General features: G+C 34.3%; 1 protein-coding gene across 1 annotated transcript in view; it reads right to left on the bottom strand.

Annotated features, from left to right (window-relative positions):
• The window catches only part of LRP1B (LDL receptor related protein 1B), a gene marked incomplete at its 5' end in the record, with an annotated part of 553279 nt that overhangs the window by 46653 nt on the left and 489285 nt on the right, over nucleotides 1-17341 (bottom strand). The window contains 5 exons of the mRNA XM_039222492.1: nucleotides 292-417; nucleotides 2005-2178; nucleotides 4045-4161; nucleotides 14041-14147; nucleotides 14859-15082. Coding sequence (XP_039078423.1) covers nucleotides 292-417; nucleotides 2005-2178; nucleotides 4045-4161; nucleotides 14041-14147; nucleotides 14859-15082 — 748 coding nt within the window. The remainder of the gene's footprint in view (nucleotides 1-291; nucleotides 418-2004; nucleotides 2179-4044; nucleotides 4162-14040; nucleotides 14148-14858; nucleotides 15083-17341) is intronic.

Here is a 17341-nt window from a genome sequence, read left to right as displayed (position 1 = left end):
ATAAAAAGTTATATAAAACTCTCTTGATTTGGCATTTGGCTACAAAGTTCTTAATCTAGTCTTGATTTAGTCTTAGATGTATAGTAACCCTCAGTGCAGCTCTGTGAATAAATGAGGAATAAATTGATAGGAAGTCATCATCAGAGAGAATAGTTTACACAGGCATTCAAGAACCAATGGTATCAAGGCAGCTGTACTGATGATTGAGTAGCTAATTCTGTTGTTTCAATAGTGGTGAAAATTTATTGTACAAATTAATTCCTTATTTACAGAATAATCAAGTTTACCTACCTAACAGGTTGTCATCATGGCAAGTACCATTAACCAAATATTTTCCTTCTGGGCACACACAGGTGGCTCCAAAAGGATTCAGCAAACATAGGAAGTCACACACTAAGTCCAAGCATGGATTGGGTACTAATTAAAACAAAGGAAAACAAAGCAATGCATAACTATAAGTACAATAAGTTTCAAAAATGTAAAATTTACCAAGGTGAAAGATGCAGTCGCAATGTTGAAAAGAAATCCTATCAAATTGCTATTGGGTGTATGTCCTTTCAATGTTACCATCTTTCTTTATAAGTAAAGAGAAAGCATTACTGAACATTCCTCATTAACAGGAGATTTACCCTGATTTACACTTCTTCCAAGAGAGAAGAAAATATTCAAATATATATTTTGTCACTCTTTCATCTGATTTACTTTTGGTAAAAGAGTTGCTCTGAGATACCAAAGTACAATTTGGGTCTATGTAAAACAAGCAAAGCCAACTGAAGTCTTGGGGGGCCTAATCCTCATTTTTGATAGTTTCAGAACTGCTAAACAGACAGAACCAACTTTCCCCTTGCATTTACAAAGACTTAAAACCCATATGTACTTGCTCAAAACACAAATGGAAGACATTACTTTTTTTTTCCCCGAAACACCACGTTTAAGATGGTTTCCTTTTGGTCCGGTTGGAGTTTGTGTGCATGTAAATATCTGCCACATTTATTTTTGTCTAAATTTCTAACCAGTTAGCAGCTTCTGCAGTCATAAGTACTCCAAGGCTCACCTTAGAGAATCTGTCATTAGAATGACTATGAAAATGACTTTCACTCTGTTAGAACCACTACTCAAACACTTATTATACTTAGGGTAGAGTTTTGTTTGTTTATTTTATTAGTTTCTATGAAGGTGGTAATATTTGACTATGAATAAAAATCAGTCAGAACTAGAGGATGATAGAGAGCATCCTCATATTAACCTTGGAACTAAATATTTCAGATCATGGGTAAAGAGCAACAAAACTTTGGATAGGATTTCAGATAATTATCAATTGTTGTCTTTCCAGATTAATTATACCAAATGAGGTAAAATATCTTTTTATGTGCCATAAAAATTGTCAACAAATCTTACACAGTTTCTTGAAGTGTAACTCATACATAAAGACAGATCATTAGCATTTCGGTCACATTATTTCTTACTTTGTTCTTCAATATTTTTGGTAGCTGTATTTGAAACATATCTTTCAAGATGATTACATCAACCACTTACCTATTCCTTTCCAGGAGGGAAGGTAACAATAAAAAAATCACAATCAGAGAAAATATAACCCTTGAAAACAGTAGCCCTATGATGATTTTAAAGCTGGAATGTTGACGTTATGATTGCTATTGGTTATCAGTAACAAGATCAAAATGGCTAATGATGAATTTCGTTACTTACATGGTTTCTATATAGACTCACAGGTTTTATTAAGAAATTTAGAAAAATAGAAGGAGACTTTTTTGTTAATAAGCAAGTCAATTCTAATTTCAAGGAAACCCAGTCCAATGCAAAATAAACTTTTGTACTATTTATACTTTCACTTTGGTAATTTAAAAAAATAGTGATTTCAAAATTAAAGTTACTTAACTCGGGATTAAGATATTGAAAGAGTTAAAGAATTTTAAAATACTGTCTTCTGAGATTCGTACGGAAAAACAATTCACCAATATCAAAAACAGCATAAGATATACTTACAGTCTAATTGTTTATAGCGATGAGCTATCAAAACACCTTTGGTTTTATCAACATCTAAAGCTAGGTGCTCTACCGAACCGTGGCCAAATTTTTGTACTCGAAATACACCATTTTTAGGTCCTGCTCCATATATATAATCTTCAAAGACATCAATCCTATGTGGATGTAACAAGCCTAGAATTTTTAAAAGGTGGAGTTATAAAAGTTGGAGTGTAAATAAGTGCGTGGACTTAACACCAAGTTTATTTAAGATCATGTAGAAAATCTTATTACTGTGGTTTAAAAAAAGCTTTACAGAATTACAATGTTTTTAATATTAGCTGCAAAGTTGTCAGAATTAATTTCTCTCCAGTAGGAATATGTGAGATACTAAACATACCACTCACAACATAAAAATCATTTCTATCATCACTTTAACCATCTGCAGCCCCACAAAGCATTTTCTGGGGGCTTACTATATGCAGAGTCATCTCTGCTGTATAGTTATCAGACAAAAGAAAAGCTACAGGCCAGCCTTATCTATTGTACACAAAGAGCAATCTCACAAAATTCTGAATTAGATCAACTTAATGATCAAATTAGACTGCCTGAATGACAAAAAGAAAAGAAAAAGGCATTACTATTGTCTGTTTTTTAAATGGGATCAAGAAAACAACCTGGCAAATGGTAATGATGCTTATGACGAGTGTGGCTAACAATAATAGGGGCCATCATTTTTCCCATTTTAAGAAGTGACTGATACTTTAAGAGGCTTTATTAAATAATAATTAATCTAACTTTTGATACTGAAACTTATAACAAGCAAAATGACAACATTCATATTTTAGTTATTATCTAGAGGCTATAAAACATAAAATGCTTTAAAAAAATATATATATGTGTGTTTCTTCAATGTAGTTAAGCTGAAAAGGTCAACTTTTTTGTAATCAGTTGTAATACGGAATTTTTGGCCATCTAGGACCATCATAGAAAAAACACACATTAGGAAAGGGCACAATGAAAGTTCAATTTAATTATTTTTCTTTCAACTTCTCTGCTTTTGTTAAAAAAGCAAGAAGCAAAGCTATATTCAGTATACGTAACATATACATATAAAAACTTCAAGTCCATATTATAAACAATTTTTGGTAAATAAGAGAAGAGCTTGTGGTAGGGAAAGGGAAAAGAATTCACCAGAAAGAACTGAGGTTTCCAAGCAAGGAAAGTGGGAGGAAAAAAAGAATAAAATTAAGAAGTCACAGGAGTGGGGATAAGAAAAGATACCATAAAAGAAGAGCAGAAGCAGATTCTGCAGTCACTGGAGGTAGAGGTTAAGTTATTTTTACACATTGCTTTTCACTTGAATGCTATAATTGTTACAATGAGGTTTTATTATATACAATAATTCATTTTTTAAAGACATTTTATTTTAATTCCTTTTTGAGAGAGAGAAAGGGTGCAAGCGAGGGAGAGGCAGAGAGAGAGTGAGAGAGAGAGAGAGACTCACATAAGGGGGAGGGAGAGGGATGGGGGTAGGGAGAGAGAGAGAGAGAGAGAGAGAAGGAAATGGAGCTCACCCTGGCCAAGCTCACCCAGTGAGTGGGGCAAGAGCTCACCCAATGTGGGACTCACACTCACGAACCATAAGATCATGACCTGAGACGAAGTCAGATGCTTTATGATTAAGCCACCCAGGCGCCCTACAATAATTCATTTCTGTTTGCTATCACTGCAATTTGAAATAAAAATTTGTGTTCAGAGGCAGTAATCTTGATTAACTGAAGTGTTGTTGTAGAATGTAATATCTACAGAAGGAAGAGAATGAAAATTTTCTGAATCTGAGCAGCAATGGACCACATGGGTCCTAAGCTAAGTTCTTCTGGCCTGGCCTCTTTGTTCTTCTAATGGAATGAAAATTATAATCTGTAGTAAAAGCAACAACTTGTAAGGAAAAAGAATTTGAGGAAATTCAGAATGTAAAGCTTTTGTATTTATATTTACATACCATTACTTGACATTCTCATTGATAATTGAAAGACAGAACAAAGGCACTTCACAAACCTTGTTTGCTGCTGACAGAGACTACTGAATCAGAGCCATCATACAGAACACTGCCAATAACAGAAAGCTCAAGGTCAGCCCAGTATATTCGTTCAGTAAAATGATCCACAGCCAGACCTACAAGATAAATACATAAGGATAAATAACAAAAATAAATTTGAGATTATTTAAAATTATGTTTCTGCTTCTTAATATACAATTATGACTGATATTTTTCTTCAAGTTTCAAAGAAATTAACCAGTCTACATCATGGTACTGTAGCAATTAGAAAAAAATGAAATAATCTTTATCTGAAATAAATGTGTATAGCTTACCTAGAATTTAATAAGTTATAGTAAAATTTATCCTTCACATATGAAAAGTGACCCTAAATATCCTTCCTTTCCACATTTACTGGTTTCCTAGATATGGCTATTTTCTAAAAATCTTTTCCATATTTTAGTTTTTATCTTTATAGTATATACAAAATTAATTAATCATTTAAGTCACTTATCCAAACTTTATTTACAATAACTCAATGTGTGGGGCTCCTGGGTTGCTCAGTGGTTATGTCTGAATTTGGCTCAGGTCATGGTTTGTGAGTTAGAGCCCCAAGGCGGCCTCTGCTGACAGCTCAGAGCCTGGAATCTGCTTTGGATTCTGTGTCTCCCTCTCTGTCTCTCTGCCCCTCCCCCACTCATACTCTATTCCTGTCTCTCTCTCTCAAAAATAAACATAAATTTTTTAAAAATTTAAAAAACTTCAGTATAATTAATTATATTTTGAATATCTTCATGAAGGTATGTTTCTCAGCATATTCACAGGATTAATCATAAGACATTTTCACCCTTTTGGAATTGGCCTATGGTGTTGTGAGAAATCTGTGTGCCTGAAAAAGTTTAAACTGACTAAAGATTGATGTTTATACTAGAGAGAATGAATTGCAAATTATTTAATGAAGGTTCTAGTGGTGTTATATCTTTCACTCTAATCATTTATATTCTATGGGACTTCTTGTCTTTATTTTTATCATCAGTATCTGCTAGTGAATAACAGCAACTGAGTAAAATAATAAGATGTGGTAAAAAATAATGTTTTTCTATTTATTCAAGTTTTTGGTTTTTTTTAATTTAATGTGATTGGAGTCGAGACAGTATCTTCTTGCAAAACTATCTTCGACAGAAAGCATATCTTAAGTAAACTTCCTTCAATACAGAAAAGTAAGACTATAACACATAAATTCTACAGTAAGACTTCAATGTTATAGATATTTAAATTTTGTGACTAGTTAGTCTGTATATATGATGTGTTAGATAATAAAAACTGTACAATGAAACTAAAATACCACTGCCAGCTGAACGTTAAATAGCTTTCTCAATCAGAACATTCAATAAATACAACTAGTGGCAATACAACTAAGTGAAATATATTGTTGAATTTGTGTTAATTGGATTCCTCTGCAGACAGTCCAAGATTTAACAGTAAGAATGAAAAATAAATAATTAAACTCAGGTGCAGATAACTCGAGAGTAATTTTTAGTTAAGTTGAAGATCTAGCCCAAATGTAATCAAACCAAATATAAATATTTCTTCTCAAGTATAATATAAAGATGTACTATGCTCAATCAGTCTCTGAGAAATGACTTAGCAATTAATAGCAAGTGAACCATGTTTTACTAGTTTCTGCTCAATGATTAATTTGCTATTTGGAGTCATGTTGGAAGTTATGATTTTGCTTCTCTATGTATAATTATGGGTGACATGAACCATAAAATGACCCAGTTTCCTTTATCCACCATTTTATTTCAAAACAGTTGTCTAAGAAAGGTTGAAAACACTTTTTTCTTTCTCTTTCACCAATGTAATATAATAAAGAAGTAGATTTTAAAAAGCTGTCCCCAAAACAGGTCTTTATTTTTGGATATTAAATGTGTTAACTGTAGAAAAGAAGACAACAAAAGGTGTGTAATGCAGTCTAATTATCAGTATTATTGCTTCAGGTTCCGCAGCAGTATAAAAGTTCTCAAAAGTATCATATATTGCACTGTTAGCCTAGGCATGTCTAAGACATACCCATCTTTATCAGCTCTGGTCACATATTGTGCTATTGGATAGAATTACATCTGGATAAAAATTATATAACAAGCTTTCGGATGAGTGGGATTTATATTCCAAAAAATCCACAGATCGATGATTTTGATTTTTCCTTAAGCCCTTTAATAAAAGAAATAGTCTTTTAAATTAAAAAGTTAATAAAGGAATCAACTAACTTTTCTTGTTACAGAGATGAGAGTGAGGTTTATATGAAAGAACAAGTTCATTTCTATGTTTAAAATATCACATCTCCTTTTTGTCTTTAATAAAGTACCAATAATAAAACAGAAAAAAATCAATTCCCAAGAAGTCATCTTTATCTGAACTGGGAATAATGGATATTTTCAACCAAGTCTGTGTAAGTACAGAAAATTTAAAATAAAATGTCATTTTTGTTCTAATCAAGTATTATGGAATCACCATTTGGAAGGCTTTTAAAAGATAAAGACATAGGCTCGCTAAGTTTTAGGAATGTATGATAACGGCCCTATTCATACAGTCATTTTCTTAATTTCTCCCATGATATCAAGACCATTTTTATAGTTTAGGGATTTTTGAATCTCATTTTTGTTGAACTCTGAAAATTCCTAAGATCTTCCCACTAGTTTCTCTATTTCCACTATGGTCTTAAAGAAAAGAAAGAAAGAAGGAAAGAAGGAAAGAAAGAAAGAAAAGAAAAAGAAAATGGTAAAAGCAAAATCTTATGAAAAATGTCCATAATACCAATGCGATATTTGAGAAGACTTGAAGAGAGTAATCAATTAAAATCACTGTGTTTTCAGAAATGGAGAAAAAGATTATACACATTCCATATTAAAGGAAAGTCAAGATTTGTAAGTTAGTATTAGCCAGCAAGTGTGCACTACCATATTCTTGATTTAAGAGATGATAAAAAGGGTACAAAAACTGAAAATATTTACCACTATGTCAAATTTATTTAAATTGTTAAAACTGTTTTTTGAGATAGGTTGCCTACTTACAGTCTTAAATTCCAAACTAAAGTTACACACACACACACACACACCCTTACCTGAGTGTTAGTGAAATAAATGCATCAAGAAATTCCAAAATAGTCCTAAGTTTTATCCATTTTATTTAATTAGATACCTTTTGTTGTATAAGAAAAAAATATTTACAGACTTAATGAATATTTACAGACACACTGGTTCAGGACCAGTGTGTAATTCTTTAATCTCTCAGAAACTGCCCTGATTTGGGGGAGCTAAAGACCACATAAATGAGCTTCTGGTATCAAATAATATGTATTTAAATCAGATACATGTAATCTTACATGTTCTCTTACAGGAGGGAGAGCTGGAAAGTGACCTCCCTGACACATCATTCATTAACCCACTCTATGTTCATAAGACACCTCCCTTGTACTACACACTGCCAGGTACTAGGTATATGGCAAAGAACAAAACAGATCATGTTCATACCCTCATGGAGTATGAAACTCAACTACCACACAACTGACTGAATCAGAAGACAGATTATGCTTTTTGTTGTTAATACAGTGCCTAATAAAATAAACAAGTGTGTCGTTTGTTAAAAGAGGCCATAAAATCATGCCATGGGTTAGAATGTTAAAAATTATAGGCATTTATCATTTCTTTCATACATAATTATTCTTCAGCACACACTAATTATGGACACTATAATATTCTTCAATGTACATATGAACACCAGTAATTGTTTTTATTTAAGTTGTTTATGGTCTGATTGGGTACACAGAATATACAGTAAAGAGTTCATGGTCTACTATAAAAGTACTGTACATTAAAGTAGTAGATGATGAAGTATCAACTATGGAGATAATGAGTGCTATGAAAGCCCAGAGAATTGAGCTATTCCTATCATGATTTTGGAATGTATGTAATGGCAGTGTTAGTAGTGAGTAAATATAGGTCTAGCTGAGTGGTGGGCTAACTGTTCAATTAGATAGTACAATTCTAACCCTGGAATACACAGGTGTTCCCTAAGGGGGCAGAGATAAGCTCACATCTATCCTCCTGTTGTTCGTTCTGATACCCTGTATGCCCTATTAAAGTACAGATATAACCCAATGTACTACATCTCAGTGCACATATTCATTCACAGATTCATGAAAGGTAGCATTTCCAATAAACCCCAAAATGTAAAGAACAATATATTGCACTTGGAGGGAAACAGAGGTATTATTATAGTTACTGATTTCAATACAATAACTTTGGAATCAGGGCTAATATTTACAAACATATACCCCCCCCCCCCAAAAAAAAAGAGAGAGAGAGAGAGGAAAAAATAGGTACAAACAATTCTTAAGATGTTTCTGGGAAGACATAAGTAATGAACTTATTTCCATAGAGGAATATCTCATAGGGTACACATGCATCTCCCCATATAATTGGTATATATACATATAGATGCAGAACAATGGCTAATTTATTGCCAACTTTTCATTATCACTTTCAAATAATATGCTGTTTATGGAATCTAAATTATCTACTATTTCCTAAAGAGCTCATGAGATTTATTCTGGACTTATTTTTATATCAATTACATTTAGCATTACCATACTCAATGGTTATTAATTCCTGTAAAGATAACATTTGAAATGTTTCTGCCTGGTGGAATAAAATCCTGCCTAGGAATACAAAATCAGCATTTCCAATATTAAGAAAGCCACTTAGTAAGCAGGTAGGCACGAAGTAAAGTAAAGTAATAGGATTTTTAGGTGGCTTGCAGATTTTTAACAGTCTTACAGAATTCAAATTGATATACTATAAGAAAATAATCAAATTAACAAAATGTACTAAATGACATTTTTAAATGAATAAAAATAATTCTCAGTGTTAGGAAGTTAGGACGGACATTACATGGAATATATATATAGGCTTTAACATATATTTGTTTTAAATATATTTATTTATTTTGAGAGAGAGGCAGAGAGATGGCAAGAAAGAGAATCCCAAGCAGGCTCATGAATTGTGAGATCGTGACCTGAGCTGAAATCAGGAGCTGTATGCTTAATGGACTGAGCCACCCAGGCAACCCTAGCATATGATTATTGTTAATTATTCTTAGCCTCTTAGATATTAAGGGACTTATATCAGTCAATTTATATTGATTTTAACATCTGCTTTAAATTATTATAAATTCTCTATAAGGTAGATATTATAATATATATTTATTTTACAAATGAAAATCTGACACTCAAGTTTATGCAGGATGCTCGGTTTTAACTCAAGCCTATATAAATGGAGGACTTAGGTCTTTCTCTTGCTTTCTATTTTCTCTGTGTAAGTCACCATAATATGCCCAATAAGGTGTACTGTCTTCCTTTTGAAACTCTTCCTTCAGCTATTGTGACACTGAATTCAGTTGTTTTGCTCCAATCGCTCAAACATCTTTGCAGTCTTCAGTTCTGACTGTGACTGTTAAATATAAGCATCTCACAAAATTCTGCCTAAGAAGCCTCTATGTTTTCTCCTCTCTTATTCCTCTTAACAACCCCAGCAACTTTAAATAACAGCTTTCTTTGCTAATTCCCCAAGCTTGAAGTTTAAACTCCAAGCTTTAAGCTCTAGAACTACAATTTTCAGTTATCTCCATCTGACTGACTCACCTGGGGTCATAACCACACCTGCAACATTTACCTGTGATTAACAGCAACACAGTCTGTTCAAGTGCCACCTTCTCAAACAAAGTTCTACTCTAACGACCTACTAAGGTCACACTGCAAACTTCTCTCTACCATTTCTGACCCTTCTTGCTCTATTTTCACTCATTTTTCCATAGCACTAAACATCTAATAACTTTACAATTTACTTTTTAAAATATTATAGCTTTGTCTTATAATCACTAGAAGAATAGGGATCTGTGTGTTCACTCCTGTATTCCAAATGCCTAGAATTATCCCTGACCCACAGTAGGCACACACAAAAAAATTAGTTGAAAGAGTGAATAATGGCTTCCAAGAGTACTCCTGTTAGGTGGGGCAGTTTTCAAAGTAGACTTACTGAGAAGAAAATTCACACATGGTCAATCACATGGAGTAGAAAGCCTCACACCAGCTTCTTTCTTGACATGTCTCTGAATGTCTGGTCAGGTCTGGCTATCTTCTTAACATGAAGCAATGGTATTTGTCATGGTCTCCAAGTTCCTGCTTAGGCTCATCTCTGCTCATCTCTCTAGTCCTTGCCTCATGCTATTTTCCAATGTTTACTACGCTCTTTGACTTTCCTACCTCTGGGTCTTCTGTCGCATTCTTTACTTTGTGTTGCAACATCATTTCCACTTTTCTCTACCCCTTCACATAGTTAAGCAATTAATCTTAACAATCGACACCTTGAAAAGCCTTTCCTCTTCACTATAATTAAAGTGATACCTGCTGCATGCTGCATTCCCTTCTATCAGAGCCACTTACATGAGCACAAGTGCTCACACACACACACACACACACACACACACACACACACACACACACAGCTCGGTTTTTGATTTTAAGGTCTTCCGTATTAGAATTTAAGGTCTGTGAGTGTAGGGATTCATATATCTGATTACCTATAGTATCTGGCCTATAGTGAGCACCTATTTTTTTTAATGTTTATTTTTGACAGAGAGGGCGCGTGCGTGCGCCTGTGCGTGCTCACGCACGCACGCACGCACACACACGAGGGGGAAGGGCAGAGAGAAGGAAAGCAAGAATTTCAAGCAGGTTTCATGCTGTCCACGCAGAGCCTGACGGCGGGGCTCAGTCCCACGAACCGTGAGATCATGACCTGAGCCAAAATAAAGAGTTGGATGCTCAACCAGCTGAGCCACCAAGGCATCCAGAGCATCCAATATTTTTTAATTTAAGGAGAGATGGATGAAGAAAGGAAATAAGAAGATGGGTTTAACTTTTAGACTTTTAGCCTCTCTTTGAGATATTTCTTATCTCTTCCACTATTCTTATATGCATTTCATAAATTCTATGCTAACTGTTTTGCCTTCCATATGCATTCTCCCCTTTTCACCTGTGACCACTCTGGTTGTGTTATTCTCTGCTACCACTAGGATCATTCAATGGACTTTTAGCTGGTCTTTTAGCTCTCTATCTCTTCATTCCATTGGCACAATGATACGAAAGCCATATACCTGGAGACCTACCTATTCACATCACTCCTTGAATCAAAATTATACAGTGGCTTATTATTGACTAAAAAATCATGTCAAAAATACCTTGGTATTTAAAATTCTCTATTCTCAACTCATGTTACATTACCTATCAGGTCCCCTTCTAGGTACGTCATGACCTCAAATATCATAGAATATACCAAGTGCTTTTCATTGCAGCCTCTGGTTCAGAATGCTGTCATTTAATAAATACAATAATATCATAAGTTAGTTATTATCAGCCCTTGGTTTCTAGTGATAAAAATCAACTTTGAAGATAGTAAGTTCCTTTCTGAGATCTCACAGGTAGTACCTAATTCCCTGGGATCAAAGCCAGTATATTTTACTTAAAAGAACACCTTTGTAAAAACTACACCATGAAGAGTTGTCTGTCTACCTTTCATATGTCTACCTATCTTTTAAGCAGTTGTTTAAATGACACCCTCACACAGTTTTCCATTATTAGAGATAGTATTTCTTGCCTTTGCACTCCCATGATATCATAAGGCATGTAACAATTCTCTCATTGTGCCAAAACTTCAAAACTTCAATGCATGCCTCATTTGTTTTTCTTTTTTTCTCTTCGAATATAAACTCAATGAGAAAAGAGACTATGCCATGTTCATCATTAAAGTATCCATAGTGCTGGGCAGAGTGGTCACCACATGGAAAATGTTCAATACATTGCACTTGACCCACTGTAGGGGGGTACTGTAGGGGATGTGGTAGCCAGCCCCAATCTCCTTTACTAGGTAGGGATACCTACCCACTATCCACTGCCAATCCACTATCCTTTTAGCAGTTAAGGAATCACACTTGCCCTCCTTTCCCAGAGAATTGTGCTCAACTGTCTGCAGCAGCCTGGATTGGGAAGTTTGAGACCAAAGGCCAACCAACGACTGATGGATCATTTAAAAGCTGACCCCTTCCCTGTCATGAGATTCATGCTCCAAAGTACATCCCCATGGCTGAGGCCAAAATGAGAGCTTATCTGAGACATAGTCTTTTTCTCTCTCCATCTTTTACAAGTGTCTTCTGAATAACACTCCCCTCGTAAATAACCTTTAGAAGAATTCCTTTCCCAGGCTCTTTCCTAAGAACCTGTGACAGGCAATTGTATAAACTGCTGCCAGAATCACTCTTTAAAATGAAAATCATGTCTCACACACTGTGATTATGTTAAGTTGTTAACATCACAGAACTTCTTTAAATAATTAATTTTGCAACTTTTCTATATGTCCAAAATTAGTTAGAAAGTTAAGAAGACAGTTGAAGTTCTTTAAGAACTGAAAATAGTGTATGAGCATATGATGCCGCTTGCCTTTCCAGTGGACTTCCACGCCTCCCTTTAAAGCTGGAGTAAAAGCTTGTCTTGAGCAGTGTGTTCCAAGCCCTATGTGACCTGCACCTGGCCACCTGGGAACCTCCACTTGCACCCCTTTCCTGAGTTGCTAGTGTTTCTAGGCATTCTGACATTCTTGCTGTTTTTGACAAATGCTAAGCTTATTCCTAACTCATAACTTGCTTTTCATTCTGTTTGAAAAGCTCTTTGCTTACATATTCACATTAGCTTGCTACCTCTATGAAGTTCTCTTCTCAAATATCTCCTTTCAAGAGATGACCTCCCTGATAGTCCTGATCAAAATAGTATACCCCCTTAAGTGCCTGTTCTTTTCTATATAGCACTTATCAGTATCTGCCATGATATATGTTATATATTCTATCCTCTGGAGGAAGGTAAGTTTCATGAGAGTTGGTATTTTCTTCACACGAGTAAGAACTTGTCTTCAGCATCTGGAACAATTTCTCCCACCAGATGGGTGTTCAATTAGTACTTGTTAAATCAGTGAATGGAGATACACTTATGTAAATGAACTAAATCCCAAAGATTGCTTCTTCTCTTAAAGAGTAAAAACAATCTAGTTGAAGGAAAAATCACACACAGCACATTAAAAGTTAATAAGAATATAAGTGCCAAATACAGATAAAATTTCAACTACATAAGATATTACAAAGTATAATGATTAAATCATATATGCTATAGAAAATGTATTCTCTCCTTTGGGATGTAGTAGGCATGAAATCCTTGAGGCTCCTTGCAGTTCTGAAAGTGTTTCACTGAAGAAGTGTTAAACTTAGACGTTAAAAGGTTCGTAAGATTCAGCTGGATGCACAAAAGTCAGAAGGGCATTCCAGTTGGGGAGGCTGGGAGACAAATGGAATGGGAACAAGCAGGGAGGAAGAAAAAACACCTGCGTCCTTTGGCAGTCCTGGGAGTACAGAGAGTCTGGAGTGGTACTTACATGCCACAGCGAAGAAAGACATTAAAGCCTGATTAAAAAGGGCCATGAATGAAAAGGGAAGGAGTCATCAACTCTGCCTTTTACAAAAATTATTTATGTTTTCCCACCTCTTTGTCCATTTAGTTTCTGATCCTCTAGAAATAGTACCATCTCTCCCAGCATCATTAACGTATACTGGTAAAAATATCCTAACACACTGTGAACTGTTGAGATGCCATGCGTGTGGAATCCTACACACGGCCTTACAACTTAGGCAATTTTCAAATAATAACCCCATAATATCACTGGCAGTATAAGACCTTGACTTTCAAGTTGGAAAAATACAACATGAAATGTTAATGACTTTCATAAAGTTGTACTATAAATCATTTTACCTGCTTGTAAAAATGATTATATTGCCAACAAAAGTGGAAAGACTTGCTACACTAATATGCTGAGCATATTCTCCATATTCTAGATTGTGTCAGCAACACATCATACCTGTGGGTCTTTGCAAATTCTTCTGTACTAAAATCCTTCTCAGAGTTCCATCCATAGCTGCTTCTTCTATGTGAGAGTGGTCCCCAACGACAGTCCAGTACATCATCCTGAAGAGACAGGTCAAGGTGCTTAGCTTGGAGATAGTGCTATTATAACCCAACTCTGCTCCCAAACACAATGTCTCTTGAGACTGTGTGCACCAGAATCACCCCAGAGTCCCTGAGAAAGCAGTATCCTGGGCCCAACTCTAAATCTACAGTCTCACAACCTCCAATAGAGAGTGGGTAGTAATTAGGAGTTTGATTTAACATGTCTCTATTTTCTTTTTGGTCATTGCCTATAAATGAAAGAGTAAAAGAGTAAGAAAAGAACAATTCAAGAAAAGGAAAGGAAATATTTGTGTTAAAATTGTTTAAATTCATTTGCATATACACCTTCATATTTTATTATTTCAAATAGCAAAAATACTAATACTCTTACACTTAATATGTTCAATGTTGTGTTTAATATCTTGAATATTTTAGGTTAAAAATATTGGTATGTGATATTGCAACATTGCATCTGCAATACACAGAAGACACATACACACATAGAATGTATAATGGAGCAATCTTTCAGGAAAACATATATCTTGTGCCACCATTTGTTATGAAAAGGACATGCTTTTTGTACATAAGTAGAGGGATTTTTAGAAGTCTTGTGAATCTATTATATATTGAACACTTATTACAGAAGGAAAACTACAGTATGCAGGTGGGCAAATCTCTAAAAATGGATACGCATATCAAGAAATGTAAATAATCAACTCATTAACCTACCCTCTTTTAGGATTTACAGCAATAGCATAGGGTTCTCCAGCCATGTTTGTTAAGAGTCTGGTGCAGTTGGGGCCATTCAGCTGTCCTACGTTGATAGAGTATCTCAAACTAGTCCAGTGAGTGGTATAGTAACTGAACCAGTGCATTCTAGAATGATCAGTCCAATAAATATTTCCAGCAACCCAGTCAACTGCTATGTCTCTGGGCCTTTTAAATTCAGGACACTAAAAGAAAACAAAGCAAAAAGCCACAGTATTTTTAAGAGCAAAGCAGGAGTGAGGGATTCTGAATTTATACACTGATATTGTATAGGAATAATATTAACAAGGTCAGGTGTTGTTACACAGGTTTTTTTGAATAACCAAATACTTCACTTTACTCTTAATTGTTATAGATGTCAAAATTTCACAAACCTTAAGTACACAATACATTGGAGTTTAACCTATGACTTCCCTTGTATAACCACCACCTAGAATATTTCTAGAATTGTAGAAGGTTCACCTGTGACTTCTTCTGGTCAGTATGTCTCTGAGACTAACCATAATTCTGATATCTAAGAAAATAAAATAGCTTAAACAAATCCATGTAAATAGCATCATATTGTTCTATTCCTGGCTTAATTTATTCAACAGTGTGTCTATAAAATTTATCCATATTGTTGTGCATGTGAATTATTAATACTTTTTTTTTATCAATGGGTAGTATTTCACTCTGAGAATATACCACAATGTGTTCACCATTTTCCTGATGATGTCCATTTGGATTATTTGTGGTTTTAGGCCATTAAAACCAAAGTCATGAATATTCTTATACATGTCTTTAGGTGGACACAAGCATTCATTTCGATTGAGTTTTTAACAAGGAATAGAATTGTTGAGTCTTATACGGTTGAGTCTGTTTAACAAGGAATAGAATTGTTGAGTCTATACGTTATAGCTTGGATGGATATTGCTAGCTTTTTTTTTTTTTTCCAAAGAGTTTGTACCAATATATACTCTTTTCAGCAATTTAAGGAAGTCCCAGTTGTTCTGTATGCTCCCCACATATAATTTGATATAAAAATTGAAAAAAAATATTACTACAGATGGACACGTTCAGAAAAGATACTATATTTGAACATATTTTGAGAAAAGTTCCAATCTCTGTCATTTATATTAAATTTACTAGCTTAGATTTTCTGCTTAATATTGTATTATTAAGTTATTGTGAGACAAAAAGTAAGAGAGTTCATTGTGAATAGACAGCAAGAAAAATAACATATGCTCTGTACCCTTCAATTAACTTGATCACTTCGAGTAGGAACTAGTGTCATAATTAATTTAACATGGTCAGGTTTATTGTGCATAACCAAAAGTGAGAAAGGATTCCCAGGGGTATTATATCAAGAATAGAAACAATTATGTGAAGGTGATTATAACTACACATGTAGTCAGTGTGTAAAAGCATAATTAGGACCTCGCAGCCAGTGGGAATATGGTTTTTAACACATGATACTTTCTTGTGTGAATTACTAGTGAACAAATGTTACTGAAGGACTAAGTGGATTTGTATTAAAAGAAGACAAACTAAACATCTCAAAAAGAACATGAGATGCCAAAAACAGGAATTGCAAGCCACTGTCTGCTGTGTGACTATATGATTGCAAGGAAGGAAAATATGGACTGAAGTAAAGACAGAAGCCATAGAGATTTCTAATGACCTTTATTATCACACTTTCTACCTTTGATTTAAAAACTGAAATTATGAAATTTATAGCAATCTATTTCTCAACTCTAACAATAAATACTTTCCTTCTACCTAGTCATAGCTCTGTGATGTTAAATGAAAAGCCCTCTGCAATACCATATGCTTTAGAAACACTGTATAAATAATACTCATAGTTGGGTAGATCATAAATATTTGTCCTAGCCAAACCACAAGATTATTTTCAAATGTTCCAGGATCATTTAAATGAACTGTAATGTTTGTTTGTTTTTTTCCTTTCTGGTTTGGCAGCATTTAAATGTAAACAAATCAACAAATGGCATGGGCATGTCAGTGTAAGTCATAAATTTATAAATATGAGAGACAGTGGAAAAAATAACCATTATAAGCTGTTTAGAATCTGTTGGGGTAAATTTATCATTTTCTAGCACTAGTAAAGCAAACCTTCAGCATGCAAAAAAATATGACATTGGTTGTCTAGCATGAGCATAGAAAAATACTTAGTTTCCCTTTTTCAGATGTAAATACATACACATGATTTTCTGTCCTTAAGGTATCCTAGCTAAGATAGGATATATTTCATGCAAAGTTAATACTTTTTTGAATTTAGGATTTTTATTTTGTTTTACTGATTCTCAAAAAAAGTCTTATTATCTTTCCACTGTATACTTCTAAATCTGGACTGCAGATTATTAAAAACCCAAAGTCTTAATTTTCATAGCACATCCATAAGTTTGATTAAGTGATACTTTGTCAGGTAAGTAGGCTTATGAAGAATC

This window comes from Hyaena hyaena, unplaced genomic scaffold (genome assembly GCF_003009895.1).
Source record: "Hyaena hyaena isolate Hyena2069 unplaced genomic scaffold, ASM300989v1 scaffold_1141, whole genome shotgun sequence".
In the NCBI taxonomy this organism is placed as follows: domain Eukaryota; kingdom Metazoa; phylum Chordata; class Mammalia; order Carnivora; family Hyaenidae; genus Hyaena; species Hyaena hyaena.
Note: the sequence above shows the minus strand (reverse complement) of the source record. Positions and strands in the feature narration are given on the sequence as shown.